This window comes from Ammospiza caudacuta, chromosome 10 (assembly GCF_027887145.1).
Source record: "Ammospiza caudacuta isolate bAmmCau1 chromosome 10, bAmmCau1.pri, whole genome shotgun sequence".
NCBI classification, from domain to species: Eukaryota; Metazoa; Chordata; class Aves; order Passeriformes; family Passerellidae; genus Ammospiza; species Ammospiza caudacuta.
The window spans coordinates 14,313,273-14,338,236 of NC_080602.1; the positions used below are offsets into that span (position 1 = coordinate 14,313,273).

The window sequence follows — 24,964 nt, forward strand, 5'->3', positions numbered from 1 at the left end:
ATTGTGAATTCCCCTCTCTGCACAGCTGTTCTTTCTGCTCATGTTTATCAGGCATAATCGCAATGGCAGAGCAGAGGCTCACCCATGTAAGTGAGAAAACTGATTTTTAATCGAAGCATAGCTCCCCTTTTGTTCCATAGGAGTTTTAGGAATGTAAAACATCCAGACTTGGGCTCTTTAGGCCCTGATACCACAGGTAGCTCAGACATAGGTGGGTTTGCTTTAAATTAGAGGCATAATTATGTATTTACAGGCATATACCCATGTCAGTCCTAGAAAATGCAAACTCCTTTCCAACTAGCAAAATAGCATCAAGGCATTTTTTAAAAACAAAACAACAAAAAAGCCTAAACACCCCCTACCCACATGCTTGTTAAAATAGACAAATATTTATAGCAACTTAATAAAACAATCAAATTCTTTGAGTATATGGTAGACTGAGTTTGAACTTCAGAAGAAGAAGAAATTTGGATATGAATTAGCTATGGATATGATTAATTATGATTATTATAAGCAGCTTTGGACCCTTATCTGGATAAAATATTGTGCAGTGCTTTAGAGGAGTTGGTGGTACCGTGTTACCTGAATGGAACTCAGCTGAGAGCTAACCCTTCTGCTTGATTGGAACACCCAAGGCACAAGTCTTAAACCTGAGCACGAGTCCATAAAGTTGGTGAGCCAAAAGAGATTGTCAGCAGCCCAGAAACTGGGTACAAATCAGCATTTCAACATGATTTTGTGTTTGGGTTCCTTGATAGTGGGGCTCTGTGACAGCTGAGTCTGACAGCAAGGCCACCAAAGGTTCCCTCTACTGAGCTGGAGTTTGGGCTGCACTCAGTCACTCTTTATTTACTTGCAGGTCAGCAGCAGAATGGAGTAATAAATCCTCCCCAGGGTGCAGCCCATCCCCAGATGCCAGGAAATCAGTGGGCCAATCAGAGGAACCTGTACACAAACATGACACGACCGGCTTTACCACGGCAAACGTCAGGAGGATCAGGCAAGATTTCACAGCAACCACAAAGCTTGGATTTCTTGAAAGTACCTGACCAAGGAGCAGCTGGGTAAGATTGTACATTGACTCTGATAAGAAGATGTCCATTTTTACAAATATTTCTACACACTCAAACTGTTCATGACTGATACACTCTGTGCATCAATGACCAGCCTGTACTATTGAACTGTACTCAAAGGTTATCATCCATTCCATCAGATCCCAAACCATACTCCATCCTAGACCCATAGGAATAAAGGTGAAGCAGTTCTGGTTTAATATCTTAAATTTGAATGTTGAAGGCCTTAAAAAATGATGTTTTTAAGTGACCCCACAGTTTCTGCTTTAACTCAGTCCTTACTCCACTCTCTTGTAGAACATAGTGGAGCTTTACTGCAGTGGGAATTTTAAGTGTCACTTAATTGTCCAAGTCTGCTGCCTATTCAGCAGTTCCAGGAAAAAAAGGAAAGAATTTAGTTTAGAAGCAGCAGTTTGCTGATGACTCCTGTGATCTGCATGAAGGGGGGTTCTTTGAGCCAGCAAAAGTACATTTATTTCTAACCATATCAAGAGCAACTTTTTGTGCCAGCAGCCCTGTCTCAGCTGTCAGTCAGCAGAGAAGCTCCTGGGCAGGAGGAGTGTTTATTGTTTATTTATAGTTCTGCACTAAATTACCCTGTTGGCCTAAGCATTATTCTGCTGTGTTATCCACCAAGGTTGATTATTAAGTAGATTAGTTACAATGTAAGTGAGCATTACAGACCTCACAGTTATCAAACAGTAACATAATGTGCACAGTTGATAGATTTTGAGAGTCAGAAGTGCACCCAAGGGTTCCCAAGGAAAAGCTTTCCAGTTCCTAAACACAGAGCCCTTCAAGCAGGGTCAGGCATGTCCAGAGGTCTTTGCAGTTGTACTAAATGCAGTCATTTTACCCCACTGTGCCAAGGGTCAGCCATAAGATATTTCAGGCATATTTAGAGCTTTTCTTTGTTAAAGATTAATCTTCAAATAAGAAAGAAATCAGAAAGAAATAGCCACTGCTACTTATTTTACCACTTTCAATCTCATCAGCACATGCTAACAGACACATCTCCATCTTGTAATAGCTTCCATGGCTTTTAGTGATGAAAAGTTCTTGTCACATGTCAGCTTCTTCCTTAACTCTTTTACTAATATTAGACTTTACTTGGTCTTGAGGCTACAGTTCATGTAACAACAAAAACACATCAGCCACAGGATAAAAGCAAAACCCAACATGCCAGCTGTTCTGCAGCAGTAACAAACCCAAGCACTCTTAGGAAAGTGACATTCCCAAGGCTGTCCTCCTGAGCATTATGAGCTCCTTTATTAATACGCTGAAAAGAAACAATGTAACTGTATTCAGCAGCGGATTTCAGACACAGTTCCTATGCAAAAGGAAGCTGTGAGCTGGAAGAGGTGTGACTTCAGTATTTCAAAACCAGTGATATATAAGTAGATGCAATTTTTAAGGAGTAGAATCGGGTTTATTTTTAGCAAAGCTGTAAGAAGGATACAGTGATACTAACAATCCAGTGCAGGACCAAGATTAAAATCAGCAGGCTGCCCCCCGCAGCAAAACATCTCATTTAAGATAGTGGAGTTCTACCACAGCTGCACAAAAGCTGAGCTATTTTCCACTGTGCTGAATTCTTTAATTTCTGTACCTAGGTCTAGGTCTCCACAGTGTTTCCTATCCTGAGCAAAGGCAGTAAGTAGATGCTGAAGAACAGGAGAAAAATCTCTCCCCTCATAGGTACACTGAGAACTGAAGTGCTGTTATAATCCACACTTATCTTATTTTCTGGTACAGTTCACTACAAAGTTAGAATCAGAGCTTTATTGACAAAATTAAGCCTAGGACTTCATGTAAGTAACTGTAACCCTGTCCTGCAAAAGCCATATTACATTATCATGGTATTACTGACATGATCACAGTTCATTCTCCTCCACATCATTCCATTTTTAGTCATTCATATTATTAATTTTAAACTGACATACTGAGTCTAACACCTGTTCTCTCTTCCAGCCTTTATTAGCTGATGAGCTGGCAAAAGGCATTTCTTCCCTCTTTCCCTTTCCTAATCTTTGGAGTGGTCACAGCTGTGACAGTTTGTGCAGCATCTTCCCTGCTGCTTCAGAGTTGGCTATAACAGAACAAGTCCATAGATGGCCCTGGAAGCTGAGGGAACTTAAAAGAGATGCAAGTGTCTGTTACAGCTTAGTCACAAGAATGGTAAAGTAGCAAGCCTGTGAGCTAGAACTTTGTTTTTGATACTGAGAAGTGAATCACTGGTGACACTGGGGCAAGGGGAGAGACACAGCCTGAGCTGTGCAGATACCAAGATATGCATGAACTGCATGCACACATTCGCTTCCATTTCAGCTGGGGCAGTAAATGTCTTCTAAGCATTGGAACTGCTGTTGGGAACTCATCCATTTCCATAGGAAAGAAATGGCAACTCTGTCCCTTTCACAGGGAAGTCTCGCACCGCTATTTTTAATTGTAGTGACATTCAAGAAAACGCATTTTCCCTTTGTGTGCCATTGTTTGCAATGAATGCATTAAGAGAGGGGTTGCTGGGGCTGAGGATGGGGTCTCACAGCCCTGCTGTGTGTGGCAGGGTCCGCAGGCAGACGTCGAGCCGGCCGCCGCCCGCCGGGGGCCGGCCCAAGCCGCAGCCCAAGCCCAAGCCGCAGGTGCCGCAGTGCCGTGCGCTCTACGCCTACGACGCGCAGGACACCGACGAGCTCAGCTTCAACGCCAACGACGTCATCGACATCCTCAAGGAAGGTACGGACACAGGGCCGCCACTAACAAACACACTGGGCTCTGGGCACAGGGAGCTGGGACAGGGCTCCTGAGCCACCCCTCCTCATCCTCTCCTGTTGGGCGTGCAAATTCCCATACTGGCCCAGGGGGCAGAGAAGCCTCCACCCCAGTCCAACCTCTTCACTCAACAGGATGTCACACAGACCAAGGAGCTGTCACTGGCTATTGCAGAGCTGTACACTTAGTGAGACACTAATTCTGGCTATAGAGGAAAATTAGCCTAAGTCACAGCTGTAGCACAAGAAGCAAAATGTAATTAACTGGTTCCAGCTCTGGGTCTCCAAAGCACCCTCCTCAAGGCAAAATGATGTGGCCAAAAGATGAACACACTCCAAAAATCCTGTCGCCTCATTCCTTCCCAGAAAGGCTCTCACTAAGTGGGCACAGCTTTGCAAGGTTGCCCCAAGTACACAGAAATGCTTCCAGAGCCTCACTCCTTACCTTGCTGTCCTTGTTACAGATCCTTCTGGCTGGTGGACAGGAAGACTACGAGGGAAACAAGGACTGTTTCCCAACAATTATGTCACCAAAATTTAAAAGACTGTCAGAGAAAACTGGCTTGAAGGTACCAGTGGTTGAAGATGTTTCCCCTGCCTTCAGGACACTGTTCTTCCAAGGTCTGCCTTCTCAGCAGTATTTTCACCAGTAAATTGTGTATGAGCAGGAAGAGTTTCCCACAGTACAGACTTTGATTTTTGTCTCAGCACCATACAGCAATGAACTGTCCAATTATTTATTATATTTAAAACCTGGTTTAAACACCTAGAAGAAGAATGCTCAGACCTACCATCTTCCTCAAATAGGTGCTTTACAGTCTGGAACCAGGGACTTCTAAAGGGGTGTATTTATTAAGTGCCTTCAGCTCAATATCAGTAACCTTTTTAATTATCTACTGAAGATAATGTTGAATGCACATTTCCTCTAATGCAGATCATTCTGGGGAACATGTTAATAAGTATGCTGCTACATGTCAAAAAGATTTAGGCTCATTTGGGATATTACCATCTGAAAAACTACTGTGATGGTCTATTTAATTCTGTACAGAGATGTAATGGAACTGGTTTGTGTTTGCAGGTGTGTTAGGGACTCCAACAGGCACTGTAAGACTTTAAAACAGAAAACCACATAGTACTGTATGATAAACAATGTTGCCTTCTTCAAGATTTATATTATAATATGGCTGGCCCATGTTGGATTTATGTTTAATACTCTACCTGTTATAGGAAGTGTCTTTATGCAGAGCTGTACATTTATAGAAATAGTTATATACTGTATATAAAAACTGGTTATGATAGAAACATGTATAAATGTATAATGCAGTAGTCCACTGTTCTTATGAGGTAGTACTGCTAGAATTTTTATGCTAGGTACTTACAGATATGCACTACTCCTTCTCCTTTTAAATAGCAAAAGCACAGGTCTTACTGCCCAAGTCTGATTGCCTCCCCCAGAGTGGCTGCTGCTTGCCCTGCAGTTCTGAGAATTCCTGCTTTGCCTTTTGATCCTCCATAAAATAAAACACAGGATGATCAACAGGTTTGTTCTCTGTGAAGTTTGTTCTCACATATACAAACAGATCCCTTGACAACAATGGCTTCAGGATTTTACTGCACTGACTTCTAAAGAAAGAATCCCTTTCTTCACTCCAAACCAAATGATTTTCCCTATGCCCCGCTGCAGTGACATGCATTTCATTCTCTCATCAGTTAAAAAGCCCTGCAGATGCTGGTATTAAAAGTTGCATAAGCTTTAAATACAGCTGAAATTCTTGAATCCCTCCCTCCCAAACCATTGCCTACATCTAACTTAGGTACAAACTCCATCTTCTGCAGCAGCTGTTTCTGAGAGCCAGAAATGAGGACCTCACTCCAAGGCAGGAATAATACCCAGACAAGGAATGAGGCACATTTTTCAGCAGACAGTTTGCAGCAATTGCTAGGCTTACTTATCCCAGGGGACAGAAAAATCTCCTGCTTGAGGAGAGAAAACCCAGTAGAGCTTTAACATCCTCCCACAGGGGAGCACTGAGAGGTCTAGGGCAATTCTGTAGTGTTGGGTTCTTGCCTTCTACATCAGAGCCAGGCACACTCATGAAGAGATGCTGGAAGGGAGGTACTGAGTTCAGCATAACCTGGGGACTATCAAAAGGTCTATTTTAACATTACTTATACAAGATTATTTTAACAAATAGACATACATGAGGCATTGGGGCAGAAATTTGCATTACTTATATGCTTGTATTCCCTGGGCATACAAAAAGATGCTGACACTTAGATTAGAAACACAGACAAAAGCAAGCAAAGTGCCAAGGAAGTGACAAGAACTGCCTTCTGCTGGGTTTGACTCTACAATCCCAGGTACAGAGGCTTATTGAAGAAGCAGGGGGAAAAATATGTGGGCAAGCAAATAGATAATAAAAAACCTAAGGGGGTTCTTGTCAGGAAGTGGAGGTTTCAAGGGTGAGCTGCTTTCAAAAGATTTCATGCTCACAGTTCCACATCTGTATTCCCTGCACAACTGTTAGCATTACAGGAGACTTGCAGTTCTTCTACCTTCGCTCCCTTTGTTAAGCACACAGAGAAACACAAAGATTTACAAGGGTAATACCTGTTAAAGATAGCCTACATCTTTCCCCACACTTGAAGATGGCTAACTCCAAAAAAAAGAAATAAATTCCAGTGTACTTTCTTGAAACAAGGCACTGAAAAAAGTACATATTTAGTGTTCTTTAAGGTACAACAAAAAAACCTGTCTGCCTCCTCTATCTTAAGAGTGAAATAAGTTAATAAATATAGTGCAATATATAAAGCTTGGAGATTCTCTCTGGAAACAACCACAGAGCATAATCAAGCCCATTTAACTGCAAGTTGTAACAATCACCTATTTAGTCAAATGTCCCACTTGGACATTAGATTGCAAATATGTAGGTTGTACCTTAAAGAGTCACACTCAATATTTAGAAGAAAGGAGTTTTATTTTTAGATAGAAAGCTGTATTACAAAGCAAATTAAAACGTCACCTTCAGTGTGAGTCGGAAGTGTCTGTGGGAGCTGGAACGCTATGTACAAAAGCCGGAGACAAAGTGCAAACCCCATCAGCCCTGGCTGCCCAGGGCTTCACAGCAGCGATGCCGCCAGATCCTTGATGATCTCACTGTTCAGCTGAGGGATGGTGCTGATGGTCAGCAGTTTGCTGCTTGCATACTTGTTCTTGATAGCCTGAAGAGAGCAGAGATACAAAAGTTTCGTGCATACACCATTGATACTCAGGCAGGTAATTTTGGGGCACTTGCCTGCCTACTTGAAAAACAAGCACACAAACAAGGCTGGCACTGAACCATTTTGCAAAGTAACAAGAGCACAATTTGTCTAAAAGGTGTTGCTGTTAACATTAATGCAAAAGCCTCTTCTAGGCTTGTCAGAGCAGCTTATGCTTTAAGATAACATACAGAGTATTTACCTAAGGAGCTACCATATGCAGCAAAGATAATTTTGATAACATTAGAGAAAGGATTTAAATAGTTATATTTACCGTGTATTTTGTTAACTTCTCATTCACTTTGACTACATTCTTGGCCATATGTTTCATGGTCATCACAAGGCCGTCTTCTGCATAGCCAGTGTAGTACTGCTGCTTTGTACCCTGCAGCAAAATGGTCACAAACTTGAGATTTGTGAGGGAGGAATTGCTGCTTGAGGCACAATCACTTCAGGCAGCAAACACCCCGAGCTCACAGCTGAGCCTCAAGTGCTGGAAACTGTAGCTGTCAGTTGAAATGACAGATCCAGAATCATCTGATGGGCAGAAGTCTGTACACATCAATTTCACAGGCCATGCTTTTAGACTGAGCACAGGATAAAAAAGCAACTACCAGCTGAATTATAACTCACTACTCATGGTCTGTAACTTCATTGTGCTACATGTACTGCAAGAATTATGAAAATCTGCTTTTACAGTGTACCTTCAGTAACTCAAAGCTTTCATGAGAAAACCCTTTTGTACCTCAGTATTCACAGAGAAAAGGATTGTGAGTTTTTACTGGTACATTCCTTATTCTACCTGCCACTATGCATCAGGCTGCCCACCCATCATTCCAGCACCAGCACTGTCACCAACTAAACACGATTTTTAAAGTACTTTTTTATTAGCTGGATTCCACTGAGTGAAGAACAAGTTTGATTAAAGTGCTCACCCATTTGGTATGTCCCAGAACCCTCTGAGACAGGCACAGGGCAGCAGCTGCAATCTCTGAGGGCCGGTGGTGCACCATGTCATAGTCTACCAGGGTCAGCTCCATCAGGTACTTTGCCAGAGTGTGTTGCTTGGCATCGGCCTAGCAGGGTGAGAGCTTGTTAATCCACAGTTTCACTTCACTTTAGCATCATCACTCAGAATTGCTTATTGTGTTCAAAGAACAAAACAAAAATAGCAAAATCTTTACTACAGTTCAGGGACCATCCTTTTAACAGACATTCCTCGCAAAATCAAGACCAGCAGCCATTTGGAATTTAGACACAAAGTCAAGGGAGGAATTTTAACAGAAATCTGCAGTATCAGGTACAGCTGTGCCCAACTAGGGACAGTAATGCTCCCTCTGTAAAGCAGACTAGGGAGGAGAGGAGTAAAATGACTTAGGGAGAAACTTGCGTTACCCAGTGGTCTGCTGAGGTAACTGAAACCCACCTCAAGTGCAGACAGTCACTTGAATATAATTACTGAGGTGGAGAAAGAAAGGGTTGGGTCAAAGAGAAAGCTTATCTTTTGATTCTTAAATAACACAATATTTACAACCAGAAGTTACAAAGAACTGCAACACTGCTAGTGTTTTACTAATAAGTACCCTGATCACCAGGATTAAAAAGATTAAAAGCAAGGCTTCTTAGTTTAACAGTAAAATTACTGCCACTAAGACTGAACACGGGCATCAGTGAATAGAAAGGTGAAATACTACTTGCTACCACAGTGACATTGCCGTGTTAGGCCACACGGTGGAGTTTCAGAGCTGAGCATTGCTTCATCCAGCATTTAAGCTGGAGGAGGAAAGGTCACATGATAAAAACACTAGAAGCAATCCTTACAGGCTTTACCAATAGAGGGAAGTGCTGGATAATCAGTACAAGTACCCACCTCCCCAGCTTTTGATGCTCTTCTTAAGAAGTGAATTGGAAGAGGTCGCCCCAGGTCAAAGTTTAATTCTTTAAGAATAATCATTTCCATTTCTCTAATTTCACTACTGGTGTAGGAATTGTCAGTAATATAAACAAAGTCTGCTACATCAGGACACAAGATCTCTTCATATTTTGAAGCTACAAGCATCGCTGTTACGCCCACCAGCTGAAGCTTCTTGCGAGGTACTGGATGATTCTGCAACACAGACATTCAAAATGCAGGCCTTGAAGTGTCAAACTCTAGATAATCAGATTCATATTTATCAGTTTAGAATGATGAATGAGGTTTTCACTCTAGGCAAAGGTGTCTGTATAGGCTCAAAGAAGGCAGCAGCCTAAGTTAAGGTGCTGCACTGTCACAACTCTTACACACAGAGCAGATCCTGCTGATCGGGTGATTTCTAAAGAAAAGTTAAATCCTGAACTCCTTGACAACCATAGCAAGTGAGTTTGCTGAGCATGGCCGGGGGGAGATCTCACCTGCAGGAAGCGATCCATGATGGCCACACACATGTAGAGGGTCTCCTGCAGGAGGCGGAACCTCGAGTGCACCTGCACGAGCCAGTCCACCAGGATGGCGCGCATGCGCCCGTTGATCGTCCTCCCGTCCAGGTAGCGCGGACGGACAGACTGCTGCAGCTGGGGGGACAGACAGGGGGTGGGTGAGCAGCCAGGCAACCCCCCCGAGACACCAGGACAGCCCTGGGGCACCCTACCTCGAGCTCCCTCAGGTACAGGTAGATGTCTTTCACGTAGTCACTACACAGCTGGGGGTTCTCCGAGTCCTCTGCATCGATGTCTTCGATGTTGTTGAGCAGCACATCAGAGAAGGCCTGGCACAAATCCTCCTCCTGCATGGACACATCCATAGGGACAGAAGACATAGCCTAAGGAACAGATCACATCTGTTAACACGGGTCCACTGTGTAAGTTTCACTGTTCCTTTGTTTCCATGTTTCACCCGTCACTAACACAACTTCTTTAGATGGAAGCTTGGGCTCCAGCACAGCAAGTTTCCACTGATATACCACAAACACAGAATTCCAACATCTTCCAGTAATTGCCAGCTAAAGCAGAAACTTCATCCAGTACTTCTGCAGCTCATGCTGCTGCTTGAACATCATGCATTATGCTTAACTACAACATGCATTAAACCAAAACCTCAGTACAGAGACTTTATTTCTCCAGCAGGGGAATGAGATAGAGCCACAGATAAACTATTGTGAAGGTAGAGCTCAAAGTTGCAAATCAAATTAAAGAACAGTATCATCAGTTCCTACCTTTGGAACATCAGTTTCTTTGTTTGCTTCATTTACAGCAGCTGGAGCTTTAGGCAGTACAGTTCCATTTGTCACTTTGCTAGATGCTTTCACAGGCTTTGGAGATGCTTTGAGGCATTCTGTTTTCTGTAGTGAAAACATTTATTATTAGTACAGGGCAGCAATCCAACTTCTCCCTGTATAGAGATTTCAAATGTTCCTTTACCTTAGATACGTGTGTTCCTCTTGTTGCAAACTTATTTCCTATTTCCTCCAAAGCAGACCTTTTGCCAGTCACTTGAGTTTTTGCTTTACTTCTAAGGTCAGGCACAGCATTCTCCGTCCCTCTACGGATCTAAAATGATAAAATTGCAAAAGTTTAAGACTCAGAGACCAACAACTTTCCAATGCCTGACTCCATTACAGACTTACCACCACTGTACCTACTATGCATTACTCAACCAGCTTTTACTTCTTAGCCAGTCACATATGTATATATATTTAGAGAAAGAAGTCTCCTCTCTAGGTTCAGAGCACTGTGCTTCTAAACGGTGCTGTAAAAGTAGCCAATGCACCCTATCTCATACTTTTTAAGGTCAGAGTGCTCACACCTGCAGTTAAAAGCTCTCACGCTTGCACTTTGTAACTCTAGTAGCGCCCCCCAGAGGATACATAAAGCAAATTCCTGGTTAAACACATACCGTATGAATTGAAAAGCTGTGCTGCACACGCAAAAATTAATATTCTTTGTTATGGACAGCAATTAATCCACCAGGCTTCAGTTTTTTTCGTGGAGTTCACTTTAACCCATTAGACAATCGCCACAGAAGCGAGGCTCCTGCAGTCCCTGCCTACGCCTCCCCCTAGGGCAGCTTTAGTTTTCCCACTCCCACGTTCCCCGCTGTTCTGCGGGGGAGGCGCGGGCGGCCAAGGCCGCCCGAGGCGGGGGCAGCGCCCGCGCTGCAGGAACCGGGTCCCCTCCCAGAGCTGGGCCGCAGCTCGGCCCGGCCGCCGCCCCACCCGCCGAGGTACGGGGGGGGGCCCGGCTAGCCTGAGGGCCGCTCCCCGACCCCCATCGGCCTGAGGGCCGCTCCCCGACCCCCGCCGGCCTGAGGGCCGATCCCCAACCCCCGCCGGCCTGAGGGCCACTCCACGACCCCCGCCGGCCTGAGGGCCGCTCCCCAACCCCCATCGGCCTGAGGGCCGCTCCCCGACCCCCGCCGGCCTGAGGGCCGCTCCCCGACCCCCGCCGGCCTGAGGGCCGCTCCCCAACCCCCATCGGCCTGAGGGCCACTCCCCGACCCCCGCCGGCCTGAGGGCCGCTCCCCGACCCCCGCCGGCCAGGCCGCGACCCCGCGCCGCCTGAGGGCAAACACCGGCGGGGCCCTCCCTCGCCCGCCGCCCCCTCACTCCTCGCCCTGGCTGCTCCTCTGTCGCCCCCCCGGCCCACCCGCCGCCCTCACAGGGGTACTCACAGGGGCACGGCGTGTCACCTGCAGCGCCATGGACACAGGGGGGCCACTGTTGCCGCTCCGCACAGAAAGGTTCCACGCTCCAGCTAAACTGGCGACCGCTCTCTCACGCTGCCGCGGCTCCATTTAAAGACTGTCCTGCCCTACTATTGGACAACTTCGTACAATGCACGCGTCCGATTGGTCCGTCTGCACAGGCCCCGCTGCAGCAGGAAAGGGCTGCAGCGGCTTCCGGTGCGGAGGGCGCAGCGGCTCCCTCAGGGTCCGGTGGGGTTTAACCCGAACCGCACCGGTACCGGCACCGCGCCCGAACGGCCCCAAACGCCTCCCCGCGGGCGCTCCCCGCTCGCGACAGGCAGCCGAAGGTTCAATAGCGAGTCCCGAGATTCAGGAACTTCAACGTTGTCTAAACCAACAGAAAAGTTTACTTGCAATTCTTCTCCAGAATTGCACTCTTAAAATAAGCACTGAATTCCAAGGTTCCCATTTAGCAGGATAATTTACTTCAGCTGAACGCTGATCCTTCACTAACAGTTTCTTCTTAGGCAGTACCTGCAGTAATACGTGTAAACGTGTAAACAAAAATGTTTACGGATCAAGACTCCAAGAGCAAGACAAGGGAAGGGGGAAAAAATTGCAAAAGAAACAGATTTTGAATGATACCAGTCTAACATTTTATTTATTGCATACAAAAGGATTTCTTTTGACAATGGAATTTTATATGAAAAGTAATTTGATGCATACTGTTGAGAATCTTATCTTTAAAGATGCTGCAGAAAACTTAAGGCAATGCATCTAAGCATATAAAGCACAGTAAGTGGTGGAAATTTTCAAAATGAGACGCCTATTCCTTTTCCTTCCCTTAAACTATGGTTAAGTCACAACCTTCCGGAACAGAATTAAGCTGCAGCTTTTTCGCCCCTGCAATAGCATTAAGATCAGAACACTGATTCCTGACAAATACCTAAGTGTTCAGCATCACATTACAACGTTATGCATACATTTAAAAGCAAGACAGTATCAGTAGCTATTATAAAACAAATCAATTAATGGATCACTAAAATACCTCTAGTACCAGGCACTCAAATTAGACCCATAAAATATTTCCTTAAAAAGAAAAAAAAAAATCCCCCCAAACCTGTGCTTCTCTGTCCTGTAAGGAAGCCAAAATAGATTCTATCACACACCCAGGGTCTCAGTAACTTCAGAGGCCCTGGGGTTCTTTCCCATATCTCTCAAGTACCTTCTTGGAAACTTTTAGAAATGAGTATCATCAGTCTTGAAGCATTAGTGGTCAATTAACTTCTTTTCAACAGTCACTAGAAAACACAATGTGTCTGTTCAGTCCTTCCAGTTACTTTTATTCATTCTTAGCAGTGAACAGATTAATGCAGCTTCAACTTTGCAGTCACTTTCAGTTTCCTACAGCCAGAATGTTCAAGAAGCTTTAGCATAAACCCAAGTCACGTTTTGAAGCAGTTCAAAACGTGTTGCCTCTCTCCCATATCCCCCATCATACAAGCGCAAAGTGGTTTTAAGTTCAGTTTCAGCAATGCCATTAAGCTTGAACAGGTCCATTTATCACACATGCTGGAATAAAATTTCTCTGTTTAAAGCCTCAGTGCCAGAGGTGTGAAGTTTGTTGCCAGCAATAGACACTGTACTCGCAAATGCTACTACTAACAGGTAAAAAAAAATCAAATAAAAGGGAAGCAGCTTTAACCATACAGAAACAGGCATCAAATTCGATAAGGTAATATTCATAAATGGATTTTTTAGTGTAAACATAAGAATTTATCTTCTAGGTTTACTGTAAACAGTTTTACATGTAATCTGATCATGAGAGACAAAGACAAGGAACTGAAGGTATTTATTATTGAATCCACTTACAAAGCAGGTGGCTTAACGCAAGCTAATTGGCATGTTCATATATGATCCCCAAGGAACATCTTTTCCAAAGTGACAGTAATGCTGTCTCAATGTTTTTGCACATTTGCACTTTGCAATGTTGAGCACATTTAAATAAACTATAATCTATTAGATGTGAAAGAATGTTGATGAGCAACTGGAATCCTGATATGGACTAAAACCTCCTTCAAAGGCAAAATGTTAGTACATTATAACTTAATTCTATATACTATATTATGCAGCAAATCTTAACTATAGAAAATATTTCAATCAGTGATGGACTGTTGGTAATTTATAAAGAGGGAATCTATGATCAAGGCAAAAACTAGGGAACCACATAATTTGTGTCTCAGTTTCTACAGGAATTTTACAGGCTTTCAACTTACTAATGAAAAATAAAAACAAGAGACAAGTGGATTTAGCTAACTTTATTAACTTTAAATCTAATAAAAATCCCAAGACAAGCCTGGAATCCTTAGAAATTCTATGAATTCACGTATATAAACCCAAACAAAAACCCTGCAGCTTTAAGTCCTTATTGAATGGTTTTATATTTAAAAAAAACACAAACCAACAAAACCCAAACAAATAAACAAAAACATAGCCAAAAAAAAAATTCCCAAAAAAACCAACCCTCAATGTGCGCAGATACTTCAACTTAAGTTAGCAGAAGACCAAACAGATTCTAAGCTCTTTTTCCATGTCCCTAATAACTCTTTCAGTCTGCAAGTATCTACAATCCAGCTAACTGAAATCAACATTTAGTGTTCACTAAGAGCTGTTTCACAGCAGCATATATTTAAGTTAGGGATTCAAATTTCTAGACACAGAAGAAAATTATAAATACAATCTGAACAGCAGTCTAAATGTTTAATATTGACATTCAAATATATCTGCATTGTGCTGAAATTTTTAAAACGAACACAAAAATCTGATCAGACAAAAACTCTGGTGATGAGTATGCTATATGTATCAGTCAAACTGAATATAATTCGTATTCTGTTCCCAGTATTAAGGATGTTATTTGACTCATAACTGATCTTGTAAATATACAGCAGCCATTTTTTCCTAATTAAGGAATGTCTCAATACATTAATATTATCCTTTTCTAGATGATCTTTATACATTTCAACTAAAATATATATGATCGATTAAATTAAGGAATTCAAGGTTAGTAATGAGTGAAATCATACTTTCAAAGCTTGATACTACATAAAACAAACAAAAAAGGAGACCACACAATTCTACTTACTAAAGCAGCTAATCTTGCCTGCAAGTCTGGGGTCACAAAGCCCATAATATGTGCAAACAAATGCAATACAAGGAACCATGCAAAAATACAGTAATGAATTTAAAGAAAAAAATGTAAAACAAAACAAATTTATAAATACACTGAAACTCAACTGTCTTCTACATAAACTGTAGGTCTAGCATTAGTTGTACCATATAGCAGAGCCAGCACTCTGGGTTCAATGCTTCCAAATCTGCGCAGGTAAGTCATGCCATCTTTGGTTGACTGCAGTACCAGCAAGGATGAGAGGGAGTGACAGGGAGGACAAGAGTTCTGGAAAGCAGTGTCAACTTTCACTAGGCAGCTGAGCCTCAATGTCCACTCTGCAAATGGGGCACTTCTTGTTAGTAATCAACCACTGATCTACACATACTTGGTGGAAAAGGTGCATACAGGGAAGGCGCCTGTCATCAGAACACAAAAACATCAGTGTTAATAAAGCATTTCCATATCAACAACCCCACTGGGAAAAAAACAGTGTGGGCTTTGCTACTGAGGTCTGCTCTTTCTGTTTTCCCAGGTTTCATAGCCTTTCCAGTTAAACATGCATTCTGTCTAGTTCCAAAGAAATGGATATGGGCAATGAAGTCAAGCATCAACTGGCTTCTGCCATATTAGCCTGATTTAAACCTGCTGCAGTTTAAGTAGCATTACTCCAGAAACACTGACAGTCCTGATTAATTCAGGGCATCAGCTTGGGCTCATGTTATAACAGAGACAGTCAAACTATGGAATAACCCACACTCTACCTAATGACAATACAGACTGAACAATGTGCATTTTAAAGTGCAACTTGTTTTACTGTATTAGTTCAATGCAGTAGTAAACTGTAACTGTTAACCTAAGCAGTACTGCAAAGCAGGGCACCAGATTCAAGTATGGTGCCAAAGCCAGAACATTAACATTATATTCAGTGTTATTTACCTGACATCTTCACCTTCCTCCAATATAGACAAACAGATGGTGCACTTTTCCTCTGTGTCTTCTTCTGTTCCTTCCTCCCCATCTTGTTTGCAGTGCAGTTTCCTCTGTGAGAACCAATCAGTTGTTACCTTGTTAGTAGAGATGACATTATTGACAAACTGAGAAAAATCTGGTTTTGATACATATTCAACACATATTTCTTTGAAAACATTTTTAATACTTATTAAAATGTATTTGAATCAAAATGAACCAGCACTTGGAGCAAAACCCAGGACATTTCAGATTTAACTATTGTTAATTACAAAAGTCTACTCGAACCAGTCCTGCAACCAGTCCTTTTAGTTATTCTCCATGTTTAAATATCTTCATTTCATTCATGTAGAGGCAAACAAAAATCCTTTCAACCTAGTGTCTTGTCACTCTTTATCAAGTATGAAAAAACAGTGTCATGTGGATAGGATTGTATCTTATCATAGGCTGAACTCCAACTGAAAGACAATCCCAGTTATCAAAAGTCTGTACCCCAGTTCAAAACCTCTTGGTGTTCCAGTCTTCCCAGTAAAGGTTAAATTGATATATACCAAGCAGGTAAGCACTGTGAAGTGTTTACTGCAAACAAAGCTTTAGTTTGTGAGCTATCACTGAAGTCTGTTATTTGCTATTACCAGCAGTTATTTCACTACTCACAAGGCTGCTCATAACTACTGGACAAGTTAATCATATCAAAGCACTCCTGTTTATCACATCACAGTAGCTCTTTATCTAAGGAACTAATTTTAAATTTTCCTTGTGAAACAAGTGGCACTGTAAGCTTTGTTTACAATCCTTGAAATTTCAAGATACAGAAAACATGCCCTCTTTGAAGTTGACATTTCTGCAGGCTTAAACTAACCGTTCACATTACAAGTTCAAACAAATATTACAGACAGGGCACAATTCGAGAAATCCTCACCTTTTTGTATTTATGTGGATATGTGCATCTTTCTATAGTTCCCTGTGTTGCTCCACGATTAACATTGCCTAGTCGTTCCTCCAAGTGAATCAGCTCCTAAAAACCATGAAGGAATAAACAGTTTAAAAACTATTCTTTCAACTACATTGAGGAAGTATTAATTTTATTCTAACCCATTTTTAGAATGACAAACTCTTATTTCCCAACTTAATTAAACATGGGCAAAGCCAAAAAAGAGTATGTTGTGTGGGAAAAGTGATGGGCTTCTGTAGAAAAACCCACACAACACAGTCTGGTATTTAAAGTTCTAGGGAAATACTATTTTATGACAAAAAAAATGAGAGTGTTTGTCAGATAGGAATTGCTATCAGTATGTTCACACATACTTCTGTGTCTAATGAGGAAAAAGGCAATTAAAACATGCTATGTAAATATTTGCTTTCTAACAGTCATTAAGGGTCTGAAGAGGAAAAAATAAAGTTGCTTAAGTTGAAATACAATGACTGATTTATTCTTCTCCAGCAATAAGTTTATTAGAACCATGAGATGTCACTGTAGAGATTTTCAGTGGACTAGGTCATTAACTCTCTGCATCTGATACCTTTTATGTTCTCCTGGCTTTTTTCCTTCATTCCATTTCAATTCCTGCACTATTCAACAGGACAGCACTGTTAGCATGGCCAAGATTCAGCCTCACTTGGAGGATCCTGGCACAGTTACTCAGAGACAGCCCTGCCTTCTCCCAGAATGTCCTACTCAGTCCTACTGATGGCTGGTGGGCAGAGCAAGATGTACTGTCAGGTCACTGCCACCTAACCTGCATTGTCCAGGGCACCTTTTCCTGACCAACTTTGCAATTTGCTTTTGTCCCACTCTACAATGGTAAGGGCACTCCGTAAGTAAAGGATATTTTCTTTATGATTGTTTTCCATCTATGTACAGAACTAGCTCCATCATACACCCTCCCCATATTCCCTCATGACACATTTTGACATATATCTAGTTTTATTCTATTACAAACCTCAAAATTGCCCCTGAAAGGGCCTCTGAATGATGTTCCATCCAATCCCGATGAAATGTAACGGATGTGAGGGTAGCCCGCCATGTCTGGTACCTATTCAAACAGCAGATGTTAAGTTAAACCTATTCAGAACAGTTTCACTATTTTACTGTTCACTTTGAAAAGTTTAAGTTCCTTTTGCTTTCATTGAATCACTTTTTACACTACTCAGCCTGAGCATACAATTCCAACTGACAGCACAGCACAAACACCACTCTGACACAGCTAAACATAACCAGAAGCAGCACAGAAGTGAGACTAAGTCCTCTCCTGGAATCTCTCCACATCCACATTACAATTCTCAAGTCTCAAAATCTCAGCCTACATTATATAAGCCACCATATATATCCACCTATTCATGTAAACAGAGCACCTAACAGCTACACATGAAGTTATGAAAAGGACTCGCTACAGATTCTCAAATATAAGCTTTTGGTACCACAGAAACAAGGCTAAAAAACTCAGTCTGGGAAAAGCAGCAGATGCTCTTATCTGACTCAAAAGAACTGAACATCTTCAAACACACTTTAAATTTAGAGGCCTATAAAAACTAACACTCAAAACTCACATCTAAAGTCAGTTAACTCCACATACACTCTACAGCCAAGCATCCACTAAACTCCTTGCACAGTAAGAGACAGAAGCAGTGAACAAAAGCCCAGTGCTGTATCCCACAGGCCCTTCAAGCACCAGCACCTTTACAGAGCAAAACTGAAGGATAATTTCTATAGCAGAGACAATCTGCACTGCAGGGCTGCTGAACTCCTTTTTTACCCCAGCAAGATGAGTGAATAATGGCATTGACTTTTTGTCAGGAACATTCCAATAGCAATCTTTAATGAATAGGCAAAAAAAATCCAAAATGATCAGCAGATGAGGTTTACTTCATCCCATAGCACACCAATAGGAAGATTGTAAGCACCAATTCACTTGGAAATACTTGAGTACCATCTTCCTTTCTGTGCTATCAGCTGATAATGTCCCTGCTGTTGTATGTGACAGTTCTACATTCATCTCATGAGGCTGTTCACAAAACTGATACCCCAGATACTATTCATGAAGTCACATATTCACATGTTGCTCTTCTTTCCATCAAACACTTCCAAGTTCAACACATATACAGGTGTAAAACTCAATGAATGCATTGTGGAAAAGCGCAGACCTAGACAGAGCTACCCACATCAAAAAAGAGACCAATAAGCTGCCTTGCTACAGTTTTCAAATCCAGTCTTGTACCTAAAGGCTGACAGGGATAGGCAAGCTTCCTCTGCCCTAAATATTTTTTTTCCAGAAAAAAAGGCAGAATCTTATTATTTTAAAGCAGTTTACATGGTACTTGTTAAATGACAATGTAGTGCCGACATCTGCCACAATATTGATCTTAAATTTTAACAAGCAAGAGTAATAGAAACTGAAGGTGCATATCAAAACCCTTCATGTAAGTAATATCTGTTGGTATCATAGGCCTTACTGTTCGACAATATAAACTGTAGCTGTAACTAAGGAATTTTGGGGGAGCAGATTAAAAACATGCCGATTTGTAAGAAATCTGTCTCAAATAACCACTGATTTATGATTCATTCTGCATTTAAGCATGTAATTCTACTTCAGCTTCCAATTACAGAAGAGGCATTTAAAGAACTAGGTCATTCATTCACACTATGAACATACTTATTGTGCCAGGTTTCACTAGGCACAGATCTGTCTGGCATCATTTTGGAAATTTTATTGTCTATTATAACACTGGCAATCAATGGCCACCACTCAGAGGAAGGGAACTCCTGACAAAAACTAACCTAAGTCCCAGAAGTGATATTCAATGCTTGGTGTTTTATTGACCAGGGTTTGAAATCAGTGTTTTGGAAAACAATGCATCTGCTAGTGCAGATACTGCATCATTCCAAGAGGTGCAAAGTCTCAGATGTACTGCTGTAATGCCACAATGACAGTTCCACTGCCTCAGCAGTCAGTTTACCAACTGCAGTGACGTGCACCTGGATAGCTCTTCTGTATGGAACAAATTCTGCTACTGGAGACTAAGAAATCTATTAAAATTTACTTTAACAGTACAAAACCAAAAATTGTTCAGAGTACCTACCACAACAAATTATTGAACTCACGACAATAGAAATGTTGTGTGGGACAATATATTTGCATGCTAATAAATTTGCCTTCATATTAACCTGACAGGGCTGGCATAACACCTCTGCAAAATTACCTGAACATTCATTATGTACAGGCATTTTTATAAAACACCCTGAGAGCACAGCTCACATTTCTGGTCAGGTAAAATGCTACTCTGAAAAAACACCTCTAAGAACAAAAAAAAAAAACCCAAACAAAACCCCCCCAGTTCTTTTACACCTGCAGAATAAGCAGTCTGCTAACACAGGAAGATTTTAACTAAGTACATTTGTGACTACAAGATAAAGATTTGAAAGAGAGAACTATCAATAATACCTAACTAAGAACAGTCATCCTAAAATCCCTTTGATAGTTACCACCAAGCTTCAAATGAAAAAAGATTTCAGCTACCTTGAAGAGCTTCACATAAGCAGAAGTGAGTTTTCACTAAGCTTTCATAAAGAATGTAAGAAAAAAGGAAAATGTTAAAGCTAATGAAGAATGTAAGCAGTTAAAGGCAATGCCAGTCTGCACTAAATGTTTGTATATATTCTTTTGGATGCAGTCAAATTAAAATATGTACTTTAAAGCAATATATTCTGGACCTGCAATTCCAGCACAAGTCTGCCAGGAACTGTAGAAGTATCATTTGTTTCTTGTTTTGCACTTTCTATTGATACTGTCCATGACCACAAAAATCTGCAGCAACTACAGTAATTCAAGGCTAAGTCTGAACCATTCACAACACAAACATTCTCAGCAGTTTGAAACATCTGACCTGCAGGGAAGGCTTTCTTTGTTACTACTCTCTCCTTTAAATATCCTTTATCTTTGTAGGATCTTTCTGCTTTTTCAGTGGAGAGATTCCTGCCCTGCATGGAATCTACTAATCCTGTCCAGCCCAGCCTCCATGGTTTACATAAATACAATTTCATATGTATTAGAACAAATTCCCAGTGTGAGCCTTTTCAGTTAACTACCTGCTCAGCTACTGTCAATACACGAAAAGAAGTAAAGCTCATAATTTAATGTCTTAAGCCAAATACAAACAGGGAAAAGCTGCATTTTCATAGAAAATCATTGGGTGAAGGAATCCAATGAAGTACCATCTGCTGCACAGATAAAACCCAGTGGTACCTGTGCCTTAGGGGAACATAAAATGAGTGCTCTTCAACAGTGTTTAATCTACAAAAAAAACCAAAGAACAGTAATTCATGTCTATATTATTAAAAAAAACCTAGAAGCTTTTTCTTAAAAATGCAATTCTACTTGATGCAGCTAATCAAGGCTATTTCAAACATGAAGTTCATCTTGAACTACTCATACTACATCAAGATACAGCCTTAAGTGTTCAGGTATTACACAGAAACTTGTGGGCTTTTGGTGTACAGAACAGCTGCATCTCTTAGAGCTGCAAGACCTGTATGACTACACTCTGAGCAATATTGTTCTGACCAGCACACAACTAACATAATGTGCTGGGATCTAGTGGCTTACACCTCCAAATCCCTAAGGATTTTCACAATTAAGTGCAAAGACAGCCTCAAACACTCTGAATCAATCCACAGGTAAAGGAACAAAACAATCCACAGTTAAAGGAACAGAACTAAGGCTCTGCAATAGAAGAAAAAGGGAACAGCATATTGAAACTAGATGTGAAACACTTTTGTTTTTGTTTTTTGTTTTTAATATGATCCAAAGATCTCCCTCAGACCAACAAGCTGCAGGTTCCCATATAAATTAAGGAGTCTTTTCAAAGTTTGCATCTATTTCAGAGATATTTCTTATACCATATCTAGCAAACGACAAAGTCCAAATAATTCCCCCACCACTCCTCACCCCTAAAATTCACATTCAAAAGGGCAGAAGAAGCTGGAGTCAAGAGTCTGGTACCCCATACCCCATAATAAATTACAGGAGTTGCCATCCTGCCCACTCTGATGTGGCAAACAGTGCTGGAGCCCCAAGTCAAAAAGCCTTTCATTAACAGTGCCAAAGGAGCAGCCAAAGGAACCCAGAGTAAACAGAAATAGAAGTGGCATCTAACAACACTGGTATCAGAGAAGAACAGGAACAGATGAGAAGCCTTTGTGTCCTGCATCCTTCTTTTCTAATGTTCCATTTGTTATGCCATGCACTGATCCTGAGTCTCCCTAAAAATGATCAGTTAGCAAAATTAGTACTTGTCCAGAAGGGACATTCAACAGCTCTTTCCTCAGCACATACATGGCCTTAAAACAGTAACAAAGTCTAAGCCATGGTCACAAAGTAATGATGTTAAATCCAGGAGGGAAGCAGCCTGACCTTTGGATAGACAGACGTGAAGAAAGCTCTTCCCAACTGCTTTTAATATAGGACTCCTCCTGAAACAACACTTGAACAGGTAGAAGTCTCTTCAACCAAACTAGTAGGAAGGGAGATTTTGTTTCCCCAACCCTCTATTTGGACTGTCAAAGCTGCTGAACACTGATTATCTTCCCCCACATATCTTTATCATTTTGCCTCCCTGAGGATTAAAACTGCAGTCTGCATTCCAGCACTGAGTAGATGAAGATTTGGTTATCTGCATCTAATAAAAGTCAGAAACTGATACAGAGTTAACACAATATCATTAAAGCCCAAACAATCCATTATGTCCTTTACAGTCTGGAAGGGGTTTTAGTACTCCACTGCCAATTGCGCTGCAAGCCATTTCACAAAGTGGATTCAATACTAATGAAATTCTTAGTTGAGTGACTGCATCAGTTACTTTAAAAGACAACTCCCTCTCAAAAAAAGAACAGTTTATGATATCTGCATCAAAAAATATGACTCATGAAATCTCTGTTTAGTACCCTCTGTACTTGAAGAAGAAAGCACTCCTTAGAACACCAACAACTTTGCAGAGGGACTGTAATCATAGTTCATCCTCTCCTCCTCCACTCTACTCCTAAAGTTACAGAGAAAAAAACAGGTGGCAGGTGCAAATAATCTGTTGCCTAAAACAGCACTTTTGTTTAAAATCCAGTCAAGTTTGTTGATGAAAAACTTCACTGACTACTTGCTCTCTATTCAAAATAAGTTTTGCAGACAGATCTGCTGTACTCACACATACATGAGAACAAAACCTGTGACTTTCTTTATTGCCATAGAAGGGGTAAAATCATCAAAAGGCATTTGTGATGCTTTGAATTCCTTGTATATATAACTTCTAGCAGAGCTCTAACCTGCCTTCATGTTCTCCTAGTGTGTGAATACATTTTATATTAGTCAAAGACTCTACACAACTTCAAAGCCACAGTGCTGGGTCTGATCACAGCAAGGCTCAAACCAGATCCCAAGCACTGGAAGAATTCCTGTGCTGCTCAGAGCAGCCTGTTCTGATTGAACATGCTGGCAGTGCACTGTGTGCAAGGCCTCAAAACACAAACTTCAGTTTCACTCAGCCCCTCAATTACTGTTATCAGGATCAAATATACCTACACAAACACTTGCACAAATTTCTGTGCACTCAAAGACCCTCATTTCATCTGCCACTTTTACTAATTAGAAACTGCAGTTGCCAAGCAGAGGGGCATAAATCTCTAAAATATTTTATCACACACTCAGGAAATACTTCTGAACATTCCCTATCATAGTTTTCTTCTCTACTGCTAAAAGGATGAAGCGTGGGGTCCCAACTATTTGCTTACACAACATTTTAGCTGTAGGAATACCCCAATTACAATTAAAAGTTTCTCATCAGACTGTAATATAAGTATCATCTAAACTCCTAAATTTCTAGAAACTTCACAGTGATAATTGAAGTAAATCCCACAGATTATTTATTACCCCTGATAAAAAGTACAGTTCCTTGAACTATTAGGAGGGAATCTAAAGCAGCTGATGTTGTCTGTTACAGTACAACACATTAAATGAATATGAGAGTGTAAAGCATCTTCTGTCCACTTGAAAAAGCAGACACCTAAGTGAAGAACGCAGAAAAACTTAATTTGAAGAGATGATGCGCAGTTTTGCATTAAAAATCTCACTGGCTACACTAAAATACCAAATTCTACAGACTGCTTTAGAAAGTCTGTGCTAAGGATGTCAGCAGCAGCCATGAATGATCAACCCTCATTTATCAGGGAGGTACTTAAGGATCATCAAATCTGGTAGTTAAAGAGTGAGGAACAAGCAATGCAGGACCAGACTGGAGACAGTTACTACAGTTTGGTTGGAAATCTACAGTTCAAGCCCCAAATGTAAATTCAGGCTACTAACAGAGGAATTTTGAAAGGATGAAACTTGCAGGGGTTTTTTCGTTATAATTTGAGCATTCATTTACAGATAAACTCAAAATTTTGCTTAGATTATCTAGCTTTAAGAGGATTAAACATTCTTGCTTGACCACACAGAAACACTAAATATACTCAAAATCTGTTTCTCTGTGAATTTTCATTAAACAAAATTAAGAAAAATTTTAACTAAACCTATAAGCATTCTTTCAAAAATAATACTCTGTAACAAGAGTAAAAATATGCTGGTTTGTTTTGGTTTTCCACTACAGATTAAAAAAAAAAAATGTGTTACAGGGTGTGTGACCTTACTGCCACACTTCCTGCAGATTATAGCACTTCATGCTACAGAATTATATACTTGATTACACAGAATTAGGTTGATGAATAATAAATATTATTTGAAAACGATCAAATCTCTAGATGGAATTCTAGTTGTGTGTATACACACCTCAAAAAGAAAGAATCAGTGCTAATTCTCATGCACTGGGTGGAAAGTCAGTACTTTTAGCAATCCAAAACTGAATAATCTAAACTTTAAAAATCAGATGCAGAGGGTCAATGCATTGCAATGCAAGTGACAATTTAATTCAAGTATATTTTATTTTACAAGAGCTGAAGTTAGAAATGTAGGCGTCCCTATACTGTCTCCTCTTACTACACAATGGGCCTGTACAAGCACCCTCACTGGGAGCAACACAT

General features: G+C 41.1%; 3 protein-coding genes across 4 annotated transcripts in view; 1 reads left to right on the plus strand and 2 right to left on the minus strand.

The window, feature by feature from the left end:
• The window catches only part of MYO1E (myosin IE), a 76,669-nt gene extending 71,322 nt beyond the window's left edge, over positions 1-5,347 (plus strand). Inside the window, 3 exon segments of the mRNA XM_058811417.1 lie at positions 860-1,064; positions 3,640-3,809; positions 4,309-5,347. Of these exon segments, the coding sequence (XP_058667400.1) occupies positions 860-1,064; positions 3,640-3,809; positions 4,309-4,385 (452 nt within the window). The 3' untranslated portion in view covers positions 4,386-5,347.
• A 1,456-nt stretch (positions 5,348-6,803) lies between these two features.
• Positions 6,804-11,868, minus strand: CCNB2 (cyclin B2). 2 transcript variants are annotated; one of them, XM_058811421.1, is made up of 9 exons: positions 11,751-11,868; positions 10,502-10,630; positions 10,297-10,422; positions 9,733-9,867; positions 9,497-9,655; positions 8,976-9,212; positions 8,041-8,181; positions 7,380-7,490; positions 6,804-7,066 (listed from the first exon to the last, which is right to left on the minus strand). In XM_058811421.1, exons 1-9 carry the CDS (start codon positions 11,778-11,780, stop codon positions 6,965-6,967), a joined length of 1,170 nt encoding a protein of 389 aa, XP_058667404.1. In that variant the 5' UTR covers positions 11,781-11,868; the 3' UTR covers positions 6,804-6,964. The 2 variants fall into 2 exon arrangements, with proteins under 2 accessions (XP_058667404.1, XP_058667403.1); XM_058811420.1 differs by having other exon boundaries at positions 9,733-9,903.
• A 2,638-nt stretch (positions 11,869-14,506) lies between these two features.
• RNF111 (ring finger protein 111) overlaps positions 14,507-24,964 on the minus strand; it is a 42,639-nt gene continuing 32,181 nt past the window's right edge. Inside the window, exons 11-14 of the mRNA XM_058811331.1 lie at positions 17,844-17,936; positions 16,823-16,918; positions 15,871-15,974; positions 14,507-15,350 (exon numbers count right to left, since the gene is read on the minus strand). Of these exons, the coding sequence (XP_058667314.1) occupies positions 15,233-15,350; positions 15,871-15,974; positions 16,823-16,918; positions 17,844-17,936 (411 nt within the window). The 3' untranslated portion in view covers positions 14,507-15,232. The remainder of the gene's footprint in view (positions 15,351-15,870; positions 15,975-16,822; positions 16,919-17,843; positions 17,937-24,964) is intronic.